Here is a 23,776-nt window from a genome sequence, read left to right as displayed (position 1 = left end):
AAGGTAATAATACAGTAATAAAAAAAGTACAGGTAATCTAGCGTAATTCTAGCTAATTCGATTATTTATAGTTATAAAATAATTTAATTGAATTTAAAGAGTTTTTGGATCCATTCACAACTATTTGTAAAATAGGGCAAATGTATTTTCCTTTGGGAGTCTTTGAATTATTTCCTCTATTCTTATTACTTTCGGTAGCCAAAAGTGCCGAATCAATAATGTAGCTATCTCTGAAGGTCATCAAATGATAACAGACTACGTACCTATTTGCGCATTTGCGTAATCGCTTAGATATGTCCACATTATGTACTTTTAATTAAATATTTTTTGTATAACACATGATAATTTGGATAAGTAAGAAATAAGTTAATTTTCCAGCGTTATAAAATGGTCAAGTGTACGTAATGAGGTAAAAATACTTGTATTCTATTGGTTCCGATTTCTTTTAGAGTTACCTATTATTTCTAATTGAGATAAAACTGAAAATAATTTATCCACAAATTATTTAAAATATTTACGTATTATTATTGGTAAAATAATCTGACCTATACGTTTAATTTGTGCGATCAATAGTCACTGCCATAAAAAATCAACTTAGCACGCACCCAAAATTAACATCGTAAACAAATTAAAATTTCATTTGCGTAGTGGTTCACTCCAAATTTGACTTATGGGCCATTGTTTGCTAAAGTTCCTCTCCGTTATGCAACCCTAAAATGGCAAAGTAATATGTGGGCAATACTAATTAGCAATAACCAATTTAAATCGCGTCTGGTGATAATGCAGGCGTGTGTTTAGTTTGAAACAGCCGGCGGACACGGCCGGCGAGCGCTCAGCGCTGCACTCGCGTACACGTCTCCGCGTAAAAATAAAGTCCAGCGCGCGTCTGCGCACTTCAACCCATTTATAATTATTAGTAAACCACGGCGCGGGCGCACGACTGCCGTGGCCGGGCGCGCTCGCGAAAAAGAAAATAGGTTGGATTCCAAACGCTTTATTCGAAGTATTACGAGAATAACGAGCCCTTGCGCGACGTCGAACGATTCGAAGCCCTAGTGAGTGTTTATGTGTGACGTAGAACAAACTTTAACTCCTACGTATTAGATACCGGTGTCGTGTGGCGCGCGAGTTCGTGACAGATTAAAAACATTGACGTGTTTGTTTATTAAGATACCAGTGTAACTATCAGTGATATCTTTAATTTGATTGCATAGTAATTATGCCGGAACGGCCGAAAAGACGGAAAAATAAAAATAAACGTAAAAATAATAAAAGTTCAGCCACTGATGTGAATAAAAACAATATTGAAGAATTGAAAAACGACGCCGTTGAAGAGCCGTGTTCTAGTGTTACTCAAAATATTTCAAATGATAATGCGTTACATATTACAGAAGAAAACATTGACATAACAACGTCATTAAAATTAAATGATACCTCCAAAGAATCTGACGCAACTGATGTAGCAAAATTATCGGAAAATACAAATGATGAAAAGGAAACTATATCAAATACATCAACAATTAGCTCACAGATTGAGAAATCAAATGAAGAGTTACTATTGCCTTCTGAAAGTTGTTCTATTTCAAATGAAAAAAGAGAAGTAAACAAAGAGAATCAAGATAAACAGAAAAATAATAATACATTGGCATCATCTGATGTGTTTTGTTCTTCAGATAAATTATCAAATAATGATATTAATAATAAGAATAAAACAGTTGAAGATGTGATTCAAACATACATAGTGGAAACACCAGATCAAGTAACTACAACTAAGACCAAATGTAAGTTAGATAATGCAGTGAAAAGTAAAAGTTGTGATAATGACGATTCTCCAACTATAGTTGAAATTGTTGATGAATCTAATGGTCAAAGTGATCATGACAATAGTTTGTCAGTCATAGACAATAGCAATATTATAATTTCAGGTGAAGAATCTGATATTGAATGGGAAAATGTTAACCACTTTAATATACCACAAACACAGCTTATTAAAGGTATCATGTCAAGTGATACAATACCACTCAATATTGTTCACTGTGAACAAATAAAATCACTCAGTCCCCAAGAAGAGCTCTCATTACGTAATTACTTAAAAACATTAAATTTGTCAACATGTCCATCAAATTTAGATACCGGAGATATTAAAACCGAAATCGAAGAAATTATAAACCGTGAAATTAAATATAGATTACGAAAAAAAGGATTTACCGATGAGACTACATTATTCCGACCGGGTCCCTCTAGATCATTAGCAGTTATTGATGAAGAAGGAAGTGGTGATTCTTCCAAAACGTCTCGGCGTCATTCATACCTAAGTGATAAAAAAAGCGATAATGAGGAACTAGAAGATGACGTTTTTGAATGTAAACCAATATGTCCGGTAAGGAATCCTGACATTAACGTAAAATTCAAAAAATCTGACAAACGTTCTATACCACAACCATGTTACCGTGTCGATGCAAAACTCAAAGAACCTGAAATATCAGAAGCTCGAGGTGACTGGTCAATGAAAACAATTGAAAGATTAAGTGGAGCTGAATTAGTCTATTTAACAGACTCATCTAGTAGTACTAGTTCTATATACGATTTGAATGATGATGCGGAAAAGAGTGAAGAAACAGATGCATCTGTTCGTATAATAACACCAACAATTGAGGTTACAGATACTGAATCCTTATTGTCTAATACGTTTTTATCTAATAATACTGATAAACAAGTCATAAGTAAATCTTGTGAAAATGTCTGCAAAGCCAGTTCTGCTAACATGACAAACACAGAAAACGATAAAACTAAAGGGTTAGATGATAAAGACTTGGGTTTAAATTTACAAAATAACAGTCATGAAATTATTATTTTAAGTACTGATAATATAAAAACTAATTTATTTGTAAAGGATATGAATGAAACGCAACTTGCAATAGAACCAGAAAAAATAAATGAAAGTGGAAATATTTCCGATAAAATTTCAACAAACTCTTCAAAACCCTTAAAAAATACAGACACGTACGACCTTGAAATCAAAGTGTTGAAATGCGAACTTAATAATGCAATCAATAATTTGATCAAAGAAGTTATATCAGATTCTGAAAACAATAAGGAAAATTTAAGTGAGACATTTACACGTCAAGATTCATCTAGTAGCTTAGATTCTTCTCAATGTACAGCTAAATATAATCCAACTCATTCTTCCCTCAATGATGTTACAAATATATTGCAAGATGATTCATATGATAGCAAAAATAAGGATATTCAAGAAATAGAAGTTATTTCTAGTCATGTGAAAGATGTACTTGAGTGTGTAAATGAAAACCTACCTCTTAGAAATGAGAATATACCGTATAAAGATTGTAAGAAACCATCTAAACTTAGGGATATATGTCTTAAAAAAATAAGCTCTTTTCCATTTGGTGACAAAATTCTAGAAGAGCTGGCCCATGTCTCCCTTCGTATACAAAATATGAGTGCTTTGGCTTCCGAACGTAATCAAACCGTTACCACCCAACCATCAAATAACGATTATTTATATGTAGATCAATACGAAGAAAGTAAGACATTGGAACATAAAAAATTGCTATGTCATAATAGTAGCAATGCTCCTCCACCAATATTACCCAGAAAATCTTCACTTAAAATAAGCCAAGAAGACCCATTAACTAAATTAGTAATTACAAGAACAGAACCCAAATATGAATGTATGTCACCATCACAGAAAATGTTAATGGAAAAGACAAATACCACAATAGACAGAGATTTTCAAAGTCAACCTAATATAAATTTAGAACACAGTAAAAGCAATGAAAAAAAATATATACGATCCAACATTCTAAGTTCTTCACCACCAATGAAATCAGAAACTGGAAGTCGATTGTTAGCTTTATTACGAGACACGTCTGTCTCAAATAATTTCAAACCCCAAAAATTGGAAGACAATACAAATACAAATTATTTACTAAATAAGAAATTTGATTCACAAACATTTTCAAAAAGACTTATAGACGAAATCGATTCAACAAATTTTACCAAAGAAACACAATGTAATAAAAAAAGTGTTTCTTCAAATTTTTCAACTAATAATTTAAAACCCTTACCTCCTCCAAAGCCCACTAAGCTAAAAACATATTTTTATGAGAGTGACGAAGGTTCAGATTTTCGCGAAAACTCTTTCCAAACGATGCGTAGTAGTAAAAAATACTTTCACTACTCAACGGGTAATTTAAGCAAAGAAATAGAGGATGATATATCATCAATTCAGAATATGCACAGATATTGTACCAATTTAAGAGATCAAAGTTATGAGTCAAGTCCAAGAAGACCTTCCTTACCTAAGGATTTATGTGATCAACAAATGGAATATATTCGCCAAAAGGAAAAAGAAGTTGACGCAGAACTACGTCGTCTAGAACATGAACAAAATAAATCAATTAGGAGTAGAGGCCCTAGAGCTCCAATGATATCCGACGATAATCACATTAGCATGAAAACTAAAAGTAACAGAAATAAAGATTTTATGCCAATATCGCAAACACATAAAAACACTGGAAATGATAAACTGTCTTCTTTATTCAGTAGTAGTCAAGAAGAATTACTTCGTGAAAAAATGTATTCCGAATATGTGAGCCAAATGGCTGAGAGAGAACAAAGAAAACAGCAAAAAGTTATCAAAGTCACTCAAACGCCTACTAATAGTAACGTTACATCGAAAAGCATGCCTTTATTGGATCTTGATTCAAAGGTGAACAATCGCATTGAACAAGAATTTATATCAAAGGCTCGGGAACGATGGTACAAATTAGGTATTACGGATCCAGAGACTGAAGACGAAAGGGATGCGCCTAGTGATTTATATGTTGAACCAAAAGTGATTGAACATAAAATTAAAGTGATAGACGCTGGTGAAGAGAAGGATGTTAAGAAATTGCCTAGCCATATGCAGGAATTTGTGAAGTTTACAGTGAAAGATAAGGGTGAACAATCTGGTAGTACTGGTGAGTCGAACACTGGGCAGGCATCCGCGCATGTTGTTTTTTGTGCTGTGATTATTTTAGTTTTAACAGTTGGAAGGCTTTTACTACAACTGATAAGAAACAAGTGATACTAACGTAATTATAGACCCTAATCATGTTTTTATAGATTTTCTATGTGTAATTGTTTTCATGTGAACTGCATGAGTGAATGGATTGACTTTTAAATAGGATTTTTTTTTGTGTAGAATTAATATTGATAATGGTAAATATATAAAAGGTGAGTTAACTTTCTACTTATAGGTATAAATGTTATAAATGTTAGTTGTAGAATAAATATAAGCCGTAAAGTCAATACTCATTAGGTACTTTAAATTTTATAACTATTATGCGAGTTTAGTATTATGTATTAGCGATCAGTCAATCATAAACAAGTAATACATATCATTTTATTTCATTACATTCATATTATTATAATATTGATTAAATGATGATTATGATTATGATTATGGGGTTTCAATTAAATTACTTAAACACAACATTGATAGAAATTCGGTTTTCTTTGTTTTAAAGAACATTTGCAATATTTATTTAAATTTTTCTACTATTCTCGTTTCCATACAATTAGTCGAAAATATTGTGTTACGATTGGGTGCGACAATAGTCCAGGTGGCGGGGATAGAACGTGAATAGAAGTAATAGCGCTGTAAAGAATATGTTCGATATAAAAATAGTCATTAATATATGAAGTCCACGTTTTACCATTATTATGTAATCAAACATGAAAGAGGAGTTGCTAAACGAGATTGTCAGTCAAATGTAAATATAGTATACATACCTTCATATAATTGCTATGATTATGACAAGAGTAAGGTCGCAAGATAATTATTGCGTTATATATCGTGTTATCAACATAACTATCATTAAAAACATAAATTGATAAACTCGTCATTTTAGGCATTTAAAACAACACTTTTATTTACAAAAGAGAAATTCATTATCTAGTTTGATGTTTTGTATTCACTTCAGAAGTTTTTATAAATGGATATTTTTTGCAACTCTTAAATTTCCGGTAGGAAACATTCATTCGTAATCAGCTGATTCTCAAGGTTCTCGTTTTAGAATCAACGTCTAATAACTATTCAGATATTGCGGAATCATCACGTTTATCTCGCGTGCACGGCATTTGAATCTAAATAAAGAATCTGGGGTATCAATATCATATGAATATTTATATAGAAATATCTGTGCTATGCGGATTCACTTGTGAGTTCATTATTCCTGTAGGAATATGAGGATAAAATGTAGGGGATGACTCAGAATTGCACCACACTCGAATCTACGGTCTACGACATTGCAATATGGCATAACACCATGATGAACAAGGTCAAATATGGTGGTCAAGATCCTCAAATGTGACAGGAAGTTTTATAACAAACTTTAAGACTTTACAAGATGCTTTTTTATATTATAACTTATAATTCGCTATTTTATTTTCATTATTTCATTCCTGCAGGCTTGTTATGTAACTCGGTGTACTATTCAAATAAAAAGTCATTACATGGTTTGTCGTCGTATTTTTGTAACTGTGATCATCAACACAGTTATTTCAACAAAATGGTCTTGACTACATCATCTTACATCAAGTGGCGGTGATTTATTTGTTTTACGATAATTGAAAATGATTATTTCAACGAAATTACGTAAATAACGGGTTTTTGTTAAAATAGTGTTTACTACCACTACTACGGGTATATTACTGCCACGTTACGTAAAATACGTATGACATTTCGTTGAAAATACAATGTTAGATGATTGCATAAACGAAAATAAGATGAAAAACGATGTAGTGACTTTTTATTTGAATGATACATCGAGATACAAAATAACTTTGCTGATGTGGATGCCCCGACCGTATATTTTTTTCTTTGATTAGGTACTTTTTTCAATAATGTATTTAAATACCTATTGCAATGAGTGTTCGGGCTACTTACCTGCAGGAAAATAAGCTTGTTGAACAGTGAACACCCGCAGTACTCCGATAAATAAACAATGCCGTATACAGTACAAAGACCAATGACCTCATTTCTCTTAGCGCCACGAACTACAAAATCAGTATTTTGGTTTATTCACATTATTGTCTTTATGCGACTCAAAAATCGTTTATATTAAAGGTAAAAGTAATTATCTAGCTTTAACTCTAAAACTGACTGGTGTGTTTTTTTTTTTGTTCGCTGACTCTACAATCGCACATAGGGGAAAACCCAAAGGAAAAGCCAAAAAATCGAAACAATGGATTTCGCTAGTTTGTATGGGTACGTTTGGACGAAGTTCACTGGGTCATCTAGTAGACTATTTATTAGTTTTATTAGTCTTTCATGCCGCAGCTATTGATCTGATTTGGATGATATTAAAAATGGAAAAGGCTTATACCACAGAATATAACATAGAAAACACTACTTTTTATCCCCATAAAAATCCATGGATTCTGTGCAATCCTTGGATTTGTGAAAAACGGAATTTCACACAGCCAATATTGCTGTTGCAGTTGAATAGTTGCGAATGTACTCCGTGTAATATTTACAAAAAATATCAATTTATATCTTAAGAAAATCTTAATTAATAATTGTCTCTTTCTCTTCCATTTCTACCATGTAAGTTTTATTTACCTTTTGGCTAGTTAAGAGTCTACTGTGTGTTTTCATAAAAGTTAAAGCATCCTTGGCAGCCATTTTTAGCGCTATTGACGACGAAGACTCCAATGTTCATAATAATAGACCGGAAATTCAGAACGTTTTGTTACTCACGGGTTTCATTGATACAAATAAAGTACTTGGTTACAGGTAACTTAAATAATGTCTACTTTTGTGTTTTTCCGTGGCACGCTGGTATGCGTGGTGGATATACCAGAGCTCCTAATCCCCGGCTAAGCAGATTAAGGTTTTCTTAATTGATCCAGGTCTGGCTGGTAGGAGACTTCGGTTGTGGATAGTTACCACCCTACTGACAAAGGAGTTGTGATTGTAGTCCAGGGCTGACTTAAAAAAATCTTGATCTAGACTACATTCATGCCAAAGCAATAACGAGATCTAGGTTGGAGCGCGCTTACCTAGCCTAGTTTTAATATTATTCAATGGCAAGGTAGCACTTGACTGTGATCTCACCTGATGTTAAGCGACGATGCAGTCTAAGATGGAAGCGGACTGACTTGGAAGTGGTACGAGATTATTCTATCCATACCTCTGACGGTTTCATACCGAAACGCGGTAACTATTCGGCGATGGCATAAATGTAATTGCAGACAAAGGAGGTGTATAATGAAAAAATATCATTACAATAAAATATTAACAAGTCTGAAGTCTGAGTTATATGGAAATTCATGCAAGAGGCCGTGACGATTATGATTCAGTTCCCTGTTGAGCATGAGTCTCCTCTATGAATGATAGGGGTCCGTTAGGCTAATAGTCTGCGCTAGCCCAACGCGATTGGCAGAATTCACATACGAAGAGAATAAGGAAAACTCTTAGGTATGTAGGTTTGTTCACGATGCTGTTTCCTTCACCGTTTGTAGCACGTGGTATTTAATTTCCTAAAATGCACGTAACTGGAAACTTACGTGCATAATAGGAAATTAAATACCACGTGTTTTAAGGTGCATGCCCCGGACCTGCAGGCCTATTCTGTAATGATGTTTCGTAAATTCGCAAGTGCGAGATACGCATTCACATCTATCTCTGCCTAACACGATACAATAGAAAGAGAAAAATAGAAGTAAATTCGAAACTCGCACTTGCGAGTTTTACAAAGTATTGTTACAGATGAGCCTTTCTGATTCGTACGTCGTATGTACGAATCAGAAAGGCTAATCTGTATCCGAATCAAAGGCTGAGGTAATAAAAATTATTTTGGTTCAGGAACTTCATACGGACGAAGTTGCAGGCGCGGGATAGTATGTTGTATTAAAGTTTCCGGTGATCGGTCACTTCATGTGAGAAAGTGCGACGTCCGTGAAAATATTTGGACCGTCTAATTCTGTACTGAATGGCCTTTGGTGACTCAAAGCAACTCATTCCTGTGATTTGTTTCGCACGCCCTTACCAAGCTTTGTGATTGTGGAACGGCGTCGCGTGCATTGGGACAATTTGTTTACGGTTCCGTAGGTACCTGAGTGGAATGTTTTTTAATTTAATACTCATACGAGTAGTTTGTTCATGACTTTGCAATTTTTCCGGTTATCTCATTTGTATATATATATAAGTAATAACTAAGCTTTGTTGTTTATAATATAACAAAGAAAATGTTATGGTTTTATCATTTTTGACCGACTTCAAAAAAACGAGGAGAATCTCAATTCATTAAAAGCACATGCGATGCTATTTTTAGCTTTTTAGTGTATTTTTGTGATTTTGAAAATTTTGTTGCTTAGAAAAGTACTATGTGCTACGTCTAGGGCTACATTCCCGTCCTTTGGACTATTGTAATTTCTATTCTTAGCGCAAGCTGTTCGCTTGTGAAAAATGTTTAATTTTTTCATCCTCAAAAATGGAGAAGATTTTCTCCCGTTGAGGGGTTCTTATTAAAATTATACTAGTCGAAAATTAAGCCTGGATGATTTTGAAAACTAATCACATATTGTATTATCACTGTACCAATTATGAGTTATGCTTATAAAATTTTCTTTATAATGGAGGGATGAAAGTCATAATATCAAAAGTATGTTGAAATTGAAAGTGGAAAACCACAAGTGAAGATTAAGACCAAAGAAGAGATGGTTTAAATGTGTGAAAGAGGAGTCACACATTTAAACCATCTCTTCTTTGGTGTATGTATATGTAAAAGGAGTTAATGATAACTTAACTAGTGATAGATGCAAATGGACATATTTTTCTGAACCCACTTAATTGGAATAATATAAAGGTGATAATATGATGATAAAATTAAGTTTCTTTAACAAAGTGTAACCTGTTTTTTACAATATGAAAATGCCTATTAGTTTAGAATTGGGAACTTGTCTCTCTTAATTAACTTGATGTTGATAAGCTTGATGGCTGATGGGATTACGGAGCGGATCGTAGTTGCGTCGTCGCAGGCAATTATGCAGGGTATATGATGGAATTTCAATCAACGCGATTCTATCTACTTAGCGTATAACATCGGACTATTTTACCAACTAATTATGAAGTTGCGATCAGCTAAATCTTACTAATATTATAAACGCGAAAGTTTGTATGGATGTTTGTTACTCTTTAACGCCGCTACTATTGAAGCGATTTGGCTAAAATTTGGATTTTTAATCCAGAGTCAAAAAATCCATGGTTTCCCGAGATTTGCGAAAACTGATGATTTTAATGATATGGATGTTTGTTACTCTTTCACATTCCCGAGGGATTTGTGAAAAACTAAATTTAACGTGGACGAAGTCGCGGGCATCCGCTAGTTAACCTATAAAATACGTATAAAATTGATTAAAATCGGTCTACTCGTTCTTGACGAGATTACTATATTAGAGACTTACAAGTTCTAATCAAGAATGTATTTAGTTAAATTCCGAGTAGGTTAGGTATTGCGTTAAAAATAATAGATAAGCAATTTTAGCTGAGTTTGTATGTAACGGAATTAGTTCTATAGTAGATATATATAAAATATAACTGCGACTCTATAAATAAAGATGCTCCGTATGTTGTGTTGATGTGATGTTGGCAACGAGTAGGTGTTACTTTTCCTGGCAATGGCGCTCCATTCAATCGTGAACAGCGTGTTTGGTTGCAACTGATAAATTGACTGAGCTAAATTGGTAACTATTTTGACAGATTTCTGTTTAAAGATGATCGCATATTTTGTCACCAGTCCACAGTCTAAACGCACTATGGTACACAGGTACAATATTAAGTTCTCTTTACACCACCTTATAAATGAGTTTTAGATAGTCTAAACGTAAATTTTGTCCACAATTTTCCATAGCCAAAAAGTTCCATACCCAAAGAGTACCTTATTATTAAGACTTCGCAGTCTTTCCGTCTATCCGTCTGTCACAAGGCTATATTTCGTGAACCGTGATAGACAATTGAATTTTTCACAGATGATGTATTTCTGATATTATTGGTACTAACAAAGGAATACTAAAAACAGAATAAAATAAATATTACAGCTGCCAGTCAACTAAGTTTTTGTCGTGGTACAGAACCCTTCGTGCGCGAGTTCAACTCGCACTTGGCCGGTTTTTTTTTGTGACTTTCTTATTTTATGTTAATCGACAAAGGCAACACTTTTGAATAAGTACAATTATAATCAGTCTATTTTAACGGCCAACAGCAGGGTAGGATTTTCTCCTTAAAGGAGAGGGGATATGGAGCTATACCCATGGTGGGTATAGCTCCATATCCCCTCTCCTTGCTGCTGCAATGCGGGTTGGTCGTAAAGAAAGAAAGATCTTAATTTTAAGTAATGCCACATATCACATTATTAAATCTTAATTATATTATGGCTTAACTGTCCACTGAAACAGTGGAGCACTAAAGAATTCCCTGTAATATGTGGCATAACCTTGAAAAAGGCCCCAACTCAGCATTTTGCCGCTTACTTTCAATAAAAAAAGGATGCAGCACTGATTTTCAGTTAGGACCCAGTTCAGGTGCCGCCACGCACACAGTTCAACATCCTATGTAAACTATTATAGATAATTATTAAGAACTACTTATTTAGAACTAATTAGGTAGGTACATTGATTAAAAAAAAACACATATTTATATCGTACATAGTGTGAGTGTACTAACTAACTTTCAGTTATATACACAGTAATGGTTTTACAAACAAAATATACTAGAAAATGATTATAAAATGTTGTGGGTGGAATTGCATGAATGCCGTATGAAAATAAATTTTATTGCAGTTGGCAAATATTTTGTTAGCACAAACTGTGGATTTTATACCAGTGTGGAAATGCATGACGAGAAAACGTATTCAAATTCTGTAATTAAAAATATAAAACTAAGAACATGCTCTGAAACTTAACCGATTTGAAAAAATCTTTCACTGTTGGAAACCAACACTATCCCCGAGTGGTATCCTACTATTATTATAAGCGCGAAAATTTGTATAGATGTGTGTTTGGATGTTTGTTACTCTTTAACGCCGCAACTATTGAACCGATTTGGCTGAAATTTGGAATGGAAATAGATTTTACTCTGGATTAACACTACTACTACAAAAGGCTACTTTTCATCCCGGAAAAATCCATGGTTCAAGAGGAATTTGTGAAAAACTAAATTTTCACAAATCCCTCGTAGCTAGTAGGCTATATTTTATCCCAGTATTCCAACGGGAACGGGAACCACGCGGGTGAAACCGCGTGGCCTCTGCTAGTTTTCTAAAACACTTTAACTTTAGAGTAACTGGGTGAAAGAGGACCTTAATGGCCTTTAGGATTAATCACCGTATTTATGCCCCTACCTCATCGCAGTGTTTCTCTTAAACGAAGTATTAGCTTTATGGGTGAAGAGATTGTCGGAAATTCTAATTGCTGGGTGTCTTTTTACGACCCGGTTTATTACCCAGGGTTACACTGTTGTTCCACTTTGACAGCCTTTCTAGAAACGTACTATAATAATTATAGTACGTTTCTAGAAATAAATTATTTCTTTTTTATTTTAGAAATTAATTCTTATTATCAATGTTCGTGAATTCATGCATTCAAATATTTTTGACTTTGAATGAGTTTCTTAATAATATGTAGATACATGTATTACCTACAACTTTAGACTTAGCATTGTGTGTTCAATGTGCAGTACCTTAGAGTACTTTAAAGTACCTTAAATTTAAGTACCGAAAATTGTAAAGTGCAATATCAGAAAAGCGACCGAAAAGATTGCGATCCCAGTTTTTCCACTACAAAGAACCAGTGAATTGTGTTTTTGAATAGTCAATACTAAAATATCTACAGGTACACATTATTATCAATAACAAAGTCTTCCACAATGTCTGTCTGTCTGTTCGCGATAAATACATACCCCATATTCATAAACATGGACAAAGATTTAAACCTCATTTTTTTCAAAGTAAAGTGGACTTAAATCAATGTACTATATCTTCAACTAGCGGACGCCCGCGACTTCGTCCGCGTGGAAATCGATGTAGATCTCCTAAACTATATATCTCTATAATATCCTCTTGATTACTAAGTAATTCATTTTGATAAGGATTTAAGTTTAGTTGTGTAAATAATGACGTATAAAATAGTATAAGATTTAAATAATTTATTAAAGTACAAAAATATCTGCTCAAATATCGTCGTCGTCGTCGGTATCAACCCATATACGGCTCACTGCTGAGCTCGAGTCTCCTCTCAGAATGAGAGGGGTTAGGCCAATAGTCTACCACGCTGGCCCAATGCGGATTGGCAGACTTCACACACGCAGAGAATTAAGAAATGCTCTGGTATGCAGGTTTCCTCACGATGTTTTTCCTTCACCGATTGAGACACGTGATATTTAATTTCTTAAAATGCACACAACTGAAAAGTTGGAGGTGCATGCCCCGGACCGGATTCGAACCCACACCCTCCGAAATCGGAGGCAGAGGTCATATCCACTGGGCTATCACGGCTCAAATATAGAAGATAGATATATACTGTCGCGACACTTTTTGTAGAAAATGATGTGTTCTGCAAAGTTGTAATACATTATTTTATTCTAACATCAATAGTTTTTGTAGCGCACGCCATGTAAACAAAACTTTTGTACACCTTGGGTTACATTATTGGAGTTTCAGGAAGGTACACTAATTTTTTTTAAAATATAATATAACATAAAGGCTTTTTCGATAAATAGATAAAATCACTGAAAGTATTTTTCAAATCAGACCAGTAGTTCCTGAGATTAGCGCGTTCAATCAAACAAACAAACAAGCTCTTCAGCTTTATAATATTAGTATAGATGTACAGAATTTGACCTGTTACAGTCTTATTATAAGTATTCTCACATAGGTCGAATATACGTAACTATCCCAATCTTTACCTTTTCGAAGTATTTACCTTTGTAGTAGTTTAACTTCAAAGTTAAGTTTAACAAGACCGGACAACCAGAAGCCCGAGCGCGGCGTGTAAGATTATCGCTTGTTAGTTTTGGCTCATGTTTATCGATGTTTACTGTATATCGGGTTGCTTTTGGATCCTGATTGGGATTTACAGAGATTCACGTCTCGTCGAGAGTTATCATTCGTTTATTTTGTGGGGCAGTAATTTATGATACTGCTGCGTTAGTGTTATTAAAATTTTGATCATCTTTTTAGTACAGTGTATCCTCATCATTATAATTGTCAGTCTATTTGAACGATCCCAAGGAGAGGGTTTGTTGGAGTTTGCACCTATCGTATTGCACCAATGCGGGTTGGCGAGCTTAGGATGATAATGTCGTGGTTTAGGACGTTTATTGTTTCAAAAAGAAATAACATTTAACATTTACATATTTGCGGGTATAGTCTTGTGCCATGTTAAATTCTATAACGATCATTATCAGATATTAATGATAGCGACCAGGACCAAGGGCTCTCCGTGGCATGGGTATGTAACATAGCCTACTTCTGTAGACTAATTCACTAACTTAGACGAATGTTAGTTGACATATAAACGAAATTGAGATTCTACGTAACAAATGTCTTCCGATGCCTTCCGACAACCCTTCGTGGATATCATACAGTAGGTAGATGACATTTCTCAGTTGATTTGATGTTTATTTTAATAGACCATGAACACACGAACCAATTGGAAAGTAATTCAACTTCTCAATCGTATGAAATGCTCGTTTCTTATATTTTCCTCAGGGTTGATTATAAGAAATCCAATCGCCAGATATTATCAGCTATGGGTCTATCTTTGTTGCGTCGTGTTTCTCATTACTGAGGGTCGTGACCCCTATCACACATTCACAAATTTTTCTTGCACGATGTTGCGCCATGCAGTTCGGCTTTTCGCGACTTGTAAAGCTCCATATACTTTTGTATCGAGATCAGTGCGGATTTGATCTGACCAACGCATCGGGCTACGTCCTTGAGGTCTTTTCCCTTCCACTTTGCCAGTGATAATAAATTTCTCTAAGTTATATCCATGGATATAAATGTAGCTTAAGTACTGTATTGTGGGTGATGGAAAGAGCTATTTTAGGAGTATCTCTGCGTGATCGAATCAGAAATGGGAAGATCCGCAGAAGAACCAAAGTTACCGACATAGCTCAACGAAGCTGAAGTGCCAATGGGCGGAATATACGGCACATAGTTCGAAGAGCCGATGGACGTTGGGGTCCCAAAGTGCTGGAATGGCGACCCCGCGGTAGTAAGCGCAGTGTTGGTCGACCCCCCACCAGGTGGACTGACGACATCAAGCGAGTCGCAGGGATTCGCTGGATGCAGGTGGCTCAGTATCGTGATGTTTGGAAGTCCCTACAAAAGGCCTATGTCCTGCAATGGACGTCCATCGGCTAATATGATGATGATGATGAAGTACTGTATGATCTGTGGTAATCAGCTAAAAACGACTAAGATTACGTCACAGAATATGCACATAAAAGACGACTGGGTCGACATATACACGGGTGAAGCTAATCATACGTAAATATGATTCAGTGGATAATTCGAGATATCGGGGTTCACAACAATGGCGGTGAATGTCAAAGGGCCCGCGGACGGAAGCGCTTCGACTGCGGAAGTGACAAGCTGGGGACGGCGGGACGCGGCGCGGACACTGAACTACAAATTGGTGTCAAGTGAGGACAAATGTTATATAAAATAGTGACAGTTTATGACATCATAATAAAAAAAAATTAAGATCGCAGTATGTGCGGATGCCTCGCACTCGTAAAATGCAATCCTACTATCCTACTAATATTATAAACGCGAAAGTTTGTATGGATGTTTGGTTGTATGTTTGGATGTTTGTTTCTCTTTAACGCCGCTGCTACTGAAGCGATTTGGCTAAAATTTCGAATGGAAATGGATTTTACTCTGGATTAACACATAGGCTAATTTTTATCCCGAAAAAATCCATAGTTTCCCAAGATTTGCGAAAACTGATGATTTTGATGATATTTGTTACTCTTTCACGCCTCGACTACTTAACTAAATTAGCTGAAATTTGGTATTGAGATATATTATAGCATGGATTAACACATAGGCTACTTTTTATCCCGAAAAAATCCATGGTTCCCGAGGGATTTGTGAAAAACTAAATTCCACGCGGACAAAGTCGCGGGCGTCCGCCAGTGTTATATGAAATAGTGACAGTTAATGACATCATAATAAAAAAAATTGAGAACGCAGTATGTACGGATACTTCGCATTCGTAAAATGCAATGTTTTAAAATATGAGCAATATTCCCTTTCGCCACCAAGTAGTCGAGAAAGATTGTACCTACCTACTTATTAGGAGTGGACAAAGATTTTATACTATTGGATATGTTACGTGGCTACAAAATCACTGTAAAATGTGATCCGAATCCGAAGCTACTTCATTGAGCGCACACATGCACAATTTTGTGTTTACTTAAATTTTATATTTTTGTATATATAGCTTTTACACTTCGTGAACACATAATTTGACATTGTAGAAAATATTTAGTTATTATTTGTTTAAATAACTTTCGTTGGTTTCTATGCTACTAAGGGTGGCCGCTCACTGGCAATTTTTAGTTGGCCGACTTTTTAATTGTGCGTGATTTAGTTGGACAGGTGTGCGAGCTGTCATACATCGCTATACCTGTTCTATAATCGGCCGATTAAGTCGGCCAACTAAAAGTTGTAAGTGAGCGGGGTCTCTAAATGTAATTAAGACAATTAGACACTTTTGCTCACCTCAGTTTTGACGTACGAGTGATATTATAAGGGTTCCGTCTACTACATACGTTCGGAACCCTAAAAAAATGTACCTACTGATCAGCTCGATTGATCACCTGACCTATCGATAACGAATGTCATCTCCACACGTTTATTACTTTTTGAAACATTAGCGTTTGTAGAGTTAATAATGTGTATGTAACTTGGCAATACTCGTACAGGTCCGAGCCTCGAAGAGCAAACAAGTCTTCTCTCCCGGTCATTATCACTCTTTTAGCATTCATAAAATGAGGAAGTTTGGCCCTTGTTCTTAATGGCCAAAGCTAATTGAACAGATTAATGATAAAGTAGCTAGGATAACTACGGTATGACAACATTGATGCTTGAATTTAACCAATTGAAGTCGAATGTATTTTACTTTCAGAGATGGCTTATTCGTGGTTACTTTAGAAACTTTATATATTTTTAACCGACTTCAAAAAAAGGAGAAGGTTCTTAATTTGACGCGTATGTTTTTTTTATGTTTGTTACCGCATAACTTCGTCATTTCTTAGCCAATTGTAAAAAATCTTTTTTTGTTTGAAATAGTATACTTCCAGATTGGTTCCATTTAATTTTAATGAAAATTAAATGCTAGAACAAACTAAAAACAGGAAAATTAAACCTTTTTAACAAAAAAATTTAATCGACTTCAAAATCACAAAAATATCTGATCACTTTGAAGGCGGTGCCAACACAGTGATGCATTAATTAAAGCCGATTAAATCATTAACTTTTAAGATTTAAAGACAGTTCTATCCTGTGGTTCTTATACGTCACTGGTTTTGTACCGCCTTCAAAGTGATCAGAAGGTAGCACTTACGATGTTATTACACCTTAAACTGCGTATACCTAAAGGTTTTATCTTTTATGCAACGTTCTGTTTTCTGCAAGGGACTTAAAACTGGGAGACTGGGAGTAAAGTTTAGAGTATAAGACAGTCTTGATTAGTTTCTAGAGCAGGTACAGTATACTTTGCACTAATGATATAATAAAGTTATTTGCTACGTCTTTATCCAACTTGAAGTTGTAAAAACAAAAAGTGCATAACATGAAAAGCTTTTTTAGAATATTGTGGTGGTGTGTTCTGTTGCATTTGCATTTTTTTTTATTATATTACTATGGCCCGCGACTTTTTCCGTGTGGAAATCAATGTAAACTTTCAAGCCTTATTTCACCACTTTAGGGGTTGAATTTTAAATATTTTGAATCACATTATATTTTAGAATTTAAACTAGTCGGGCATACTCCGACGTAATATCACGTGAGTTTTAGCCGTGTTTCATAATCATTCACATTATATTTTGTATTTTTTTTATGATTTATGAACAAATTTTTAAAACTGTAACTCTAAAATGAAGGACTTTCCATACCAACTTTGAACCCCTTTTTCACCCCCTTTTTATTTTATTTTCGCAACAAAAAGTATACCATACCATTTTCTGTATTATGGTTTTAAACCGTGCCAAGTTTCATTCGAATTCATTCAGTAGTTTCAGTGTGATGCCCGAATAACAAAAGAACACGGACAGACAGACACACAAAAATCGAAAATAAAAATATTTTAGCTTCAGTATCGATTATATAATGCCCCCAACTAAAAAATTCAAAATGTCTTCAATGTACAAAATGTACAGAATTCGTATTATAAGTACAGATTCTGGATGGCGCTGGCGTCCGTTCTGCCACGGTAACGTTTGGTATAAGTAAAATCTCAAATAGCGAATAAATGTATTAAATGTATAGAATTCGACTAGTTTTAATATAAGTATAGATTACCTAGGTATCAATAAGATAAATAAAAAAAGAAGAGGAGGTCAATTCATCCTAATACATCATGAAAAAACAAGAGTGAATGAGCATTTTCTTAGCAATCGCATTCCAAATTGAAAGCTGATTTTATGTCAAAAAATTATATCCAATCTTCAATATACCCATACTCCTTTACGCTAATTTTTTTTTATTCAGACATTTAATAATCATAATTTAACATTTTATAATTTAACAGCCATTGTTACCTATCAGTTTAGAGCGGGGGCAGACGATGCGTTGCGGTGGCGATGCGGTGCCGGAGCGGTGCCGGAGCGGTAGAAATAGCTGTGGCATGTCACACGACACTCTCCGACGTCGCACCGGACTTGCAACCACCGAAACGAGGCGGGAAGGGGTGAATGCGTTGCGACGTCGGAGCGGCACCGCTCAGTTATTTGTGTCAAAATTTCCATCGATCTCCCATTAAAAAGGAGATGCACAATCAGCGACCAAAAAACGTCCCTCGTCAATGAGTGCCAAACACAACTTCTTGGCACTCAATTCAAGTAGTCGCATTTGCGCAATATTAAACTATATAGACTTTTAGGTATAATTTTCTTTACCAATAATTCTAAAACTGTCAAAGCAAATTTTCTATATGATCGAGCGTCCTTTTATTATAAGAGGTAAATGACCACTTTACAAGGCAGTCCAACGCTGCTACGGGGCCGCTGCGACATAAAAACGTTGCGGCGCCGCAACGCACCGTGTGCCCCCGCAGTGTCGGAGAACCGACGTATCGACCCTACCTACACGACATAACAACGTTGCGGCGCCGCAACGCACCGTGTGCCCCCGCTCTGTCCGACAACCGACGTATCGACCCTACCTACTCGTAGTACCTAAATAACATAACCACGTTGCGGCGCCGCAACGCACCGTATGCCCCCGCTCTGTCGGACAACCGACGTATCGACCCTACCTACTCGTAGTACCTACACGACATAACAACGTTGCGGCGCCGCAACGCACCGTGTGCCCCCGCTCTGTCGGACTACCGACGTATGGACCCTACCTACTCGTAGTACCTACCCGACATAACAACGTTGCGGCGCCGCAACGCACCGTGTGCCCCCGCTCTGTCGGAGAACCGACGTATGGACCCTACCTACCCGACATAACAACGTTGCGGCGCAGCAACGCACCGTGTGCCCCCGCTCTGTCGGAGAACCGACGTATGGACCCTACCTACCCGACATAACAACGTTGCGGCGCAGCAACGCACCGTGTGCCCCCGCTCTGTCGGAGAACCGACGTATGGACACTACCTACCCGACATAACAACGTTGCGGCGCAGCAACGCACCGTGTGCCCCCGCTCTGTCGGAGAACCGACGTATGGACCCTACCTACTCGTAGTACCTACCCGACATAACAACGTTGCGGCGCCGCAACGCACCGTGTGCCCCCGCTCTGTCGGACAACCGACGTATCGACCCTACCTACTCGTACTACGTACCTTCTCGTAGTACCTACCTACCTTAAAAATTATTTTTAATTGCGCGAGCCGGCGCACTCGCCTCTCGTATTGTTTTAATGGCGCGAACACTTTCAACTATCATAAATACGGATAAACGTGCAAGGACTCTTATCTTGTAATTTTGTAGGCGAAATGTAAAAATTTCGTCGAAAAATTACGAATAATTATAAATTCAAATTCAACTTTGTTTATTTCATTTAGGCTCAGTGTATAAACCTTCGAAAAGTCATGTTTGTCTTGTAGTGACTTTATATCGGTTTGACAAAATCTATTGAGAAGAACCGAAAAAAGAAAGAAGAATGTTAATTTTTTTACACTTATTGCATCTCAAGTAAATATGAGATATTTTACACGTTAAATATTTCGAAAACCAAAAGATCCTTTTTTAATAGTTAATTTTAAGTTTCGATAAGTTAAACAAGTTTGGATATATATATAATTTTCTTTTCGTACTATATATTTCTTTAACAGTATATAGTACGCAGACCCGAAATATAGACAATACTATATATTATAGTAAAGTTGGCAACCCTAGCTACAGTTTAGCTGCACTGTTTTAACAGTATTTTCTAAATTAGCTCGGGTCTGGTAGTAGGCTTCGGCTGTAGCTGGTTACCACCCTTCGAATAAAGACGTATCGCTAACCAATTAGCGTCTAAGGAATGTAAACCTCTTCCAAGTAAGGCCGCTTCCATCTTAGACTACATGATCACTTAACATCAGATGAGATCGCAGTGAAGGGAAAAGAAAGTCTCAGAAAAAGAAATGTAAATTTTGCTCTAAATGTACCTGCTTCTTGGATTAAGATATGTTTTATATGCAGTGAATATGAAGATATGAATACTTAAGTCAATAAATTAGAATACGTACGCAAAAACTTAAACAGAAAAACACAAAAGTAACAATAGACAGCAAAGAATAAACATAAATAATTTATTATGTTCGTTGTTCTCTAAGTATGAATCTACATTTGAAATACCTGTATAAGTACGTAAATGTCTGTATGTACTATTATATGAATTTATGGTAAACAAAAGCATTTTTCAATGACGACAGATGTTTTGACGCATGTTTAGATATAATACAACTTCTTACCGTATTCTTACAGTCTAGACACAAGGTCAGAGGTACGAAATAATGTTTTCTTAAATAGTAAGAAATATCATTTACTTTCACATAACACTATTATCTAATTACTAGCTAACACCGCGCGGTTTCATCCGCGTGGTTCCCGTTCCCGTAGGAATACGGGGATAAAATATAGCCTATAGCCTTCCTCGATAAATGGGCTATCTAACGCTGAAAGAATTTTTCAAATCGGACCAGTAGCTCATGAGATTAGCGCGTTCAATCAAACAGACAAACAAACTCTTCAGCTTTATAATATTAGTATAGATTATTGCCTATACTTAGTTAACTTGAAAAATATGAGGAATAAGTAATTAATACTAAAAAAAAACAGTTTTAGTAGTAGTAGTTTTCATGATGATTGTCCCCTGAAAATACTAAATTTCATGAAAAAATTGTTGCAGCTGTTTTCCAGATTAATATTATAAAACGAAGTAAAAGTTTCGAAAGTTAAAGTGTTAGAGGCATTGTCTAATGAAATCTCGTGTCAAAATTAAGAAAAGTACTTAATCACTTTGCGTTACTTATATGATTCTAATTTATTATAGTGTGTGCCCTTGTATTCCGAATGTTTGAACATAGAAAATCTTTCTGAAAATTGACTACTGATGAAACGCACAGTTCGATAATATAAAAATAACATTTAGCGCCATCTATCTCATAAACGATAAAACTCTGGCCGATAATGCGTAAATCGCCACCAGATGTCTATAATGAATTTCCCTGAAGTTTTCCTAGTGGATTACACAATATCCGTTGAGTTATGAGTAATAATAGATTAAATTAGTTTCAGTAGGTGAACTTGCCAAAAAGTTATATTACACTTCAAACTTGTAGGTGTATGACATAACGAAGTTTTGTATTCTTTCAATCAATGGTAAATCCTTGGGACCACAGACTAAATATTTTTTTTTTTTATATTGAGAATTGGCTGAATTTCCACGCTGGACAGCCGAGAGATCACTTACGCAAAAAAATAGCCAACTCTTCTGTCACCAGTCGAGGCAACTTGTAATAATGTTCAATTTAATTTTTAAAATGCTGTGTGCATTTTAAGCCCAAAATTGTAGGTGCATACCTCGGACCAGTTTCGGATCCACACCCTCCGGAATCGGTGTAGGAAGACATCGTGAGGAAACCTGCATACCAGAGAATTTTATTAATTCTCTGCGTGTGTGAAGTCTGCCAATCCGCATTGGGCCAGCGTGGTGGCTATTGGCCTAACCTCGCTCATTCTGAGAGGAGACTCGAGCTCAGCAGTGAGCCGAATAGGGGTTGATAACGACGATATTATTCGTATTATTATCACATACATACAATGCGACATTCATAACGAGTCAGTCAAATTATGAACGTAGCGAATTATGGCGATGGATTTTCATCCAAGCAAGCCATATTCCAGACTTTGATGCATCCGATTCTTTCATAATTTGTCCGACATGCCATACATGTCAAGTCAAGTGATCACTTTACCACGAAAACAATAGACCGAGTCTCTGGTATCTACTATTTCGTCAACGATATCAACGTCAAACTTATCTAAAACTCGCCATTTTTTGAAAGGTACAAGGTATCAAAGCCTTTAGTGAGAGACTTGTACTTTTCCTCGAATACAAGTTTGAATCAAATAAACCCTTTGTTACGATAGACAAAAGAAAACATTGTGAGGTTACTGATACAGCAGTAAAAAAGTCAATTCCAACGCAACTCTATCCGTCTTGACGTGGTACCGTGACTGATGGCTCCATTACAAGTATTGTGAATCGATCACCGCCTGAAAAAGTGAAAACTTTTCGTAAGCTCGGCACACTGTATGCTGAATTATTACTAAGCTTTTGCTTGACAGACATGTACATAATCTTACGAGCTTCTATCTTTTATTTCTTTTTCATGGTATCAGGCTTTTCTCACTTATTGCCTACCTCTTACCTTAGTGAAATGAAGCCTATATGTTGGCTCAAGCTAAGTCTAATTTTTACGTAGTAGTGATTTTAAATATTTAGCTCGAGTCGATTTAGGATTATATATTTATTTTATTGGCTCTGGTTTGATCTAATGGCAATCATAACTGTTTATATACCATCCTACATACAAAGCCGTGTCTCCAAATGATTTAGCGTGATAATATTATGATATCGCGTAAAAACCGTTAAAACTCAGTAGGTACTGCATCATTACTTAATATCACAAGTGAGATTTGTGTTCTAAGGTTGTCATTGAATACAAAAAATTAATCTATCTGTAAAAACATACTATGATTAATTTATCTGTAAAAACAAATAAAAAAGAAACACCATAAATTAGGCTCAGGTTAAATAAATTTAAGTACAATCACCTTTAAAATCTTGTTTTACTTTTCAAATTACAATTTTTAATTTCCTAAAGAGATTATTAAATGAACTTTTTGCTACTTAAAGAACGCGTGAAGTAAATTAATCTAATTTTGATTCCTCCATCCTTGATTTGTCACTTTAAATTATAGGACATTTATGGGTATACAGTATAGTACAGTATATTTTGGTATTTGATTATAGTGC

The 23,776-nt window shown here is 35.6% G+C and overlaps 1 protein-coding gene across 13 annotated transcripts in view; it reads left to right on the top strand.

Annotated features, from left to right (window-relative positions):
- The window catches only part of LOC112054660 (uncharacterized), a 226,855-nt gene that overhangs the window by 98,111 nt on the left and 104,968 nt on the right, over positions 1-23,776 (top strand). For 5 of the 13 annotated variants that reach the window (XM_052884835.1, XM_052884834.1, XM_052884838.1 and 2 more), the window contains exon 1: positions 801-4,985. The exons of 4 other annotated variants lie outside the window; for them this stretch is intronic. In XM_052884835.1, coding sequence (XP_052740795.1) covers positions 1,220-4,985 — 3,766 coding nt within the window. In that variant the 5' untranslated portion in view covers positions 801-1,219. Of the gene's footprint in view, positions 1-800; positions 4,986-23,776 lie in introns of those variants that run through there. 4 more of the 13 variants (XM_052884846.1, XM_052884845.1, XM_052884836.1 and 1 more) reach the window with 3 other exon arrangements.

Source organism: Bicyclus anynana, chromosome 12, assembly GCF_947172395.1.
Source record: "Bicyclus anynana chromosome 12, ilBicAnyn1.1, whole genome shotgun sequence".
Taxonomy (NCBI): Eukaryota; Metazoa; Arthropoda; class Insecta; order Lepidoptera; family Nymphalidae; genus Bicyclus; species Bicyclus anynana.
Note: the sequence above shows the minus strand (reverse complement) of the source record. Positions and strands in the feature narration are given on the sequence as shown.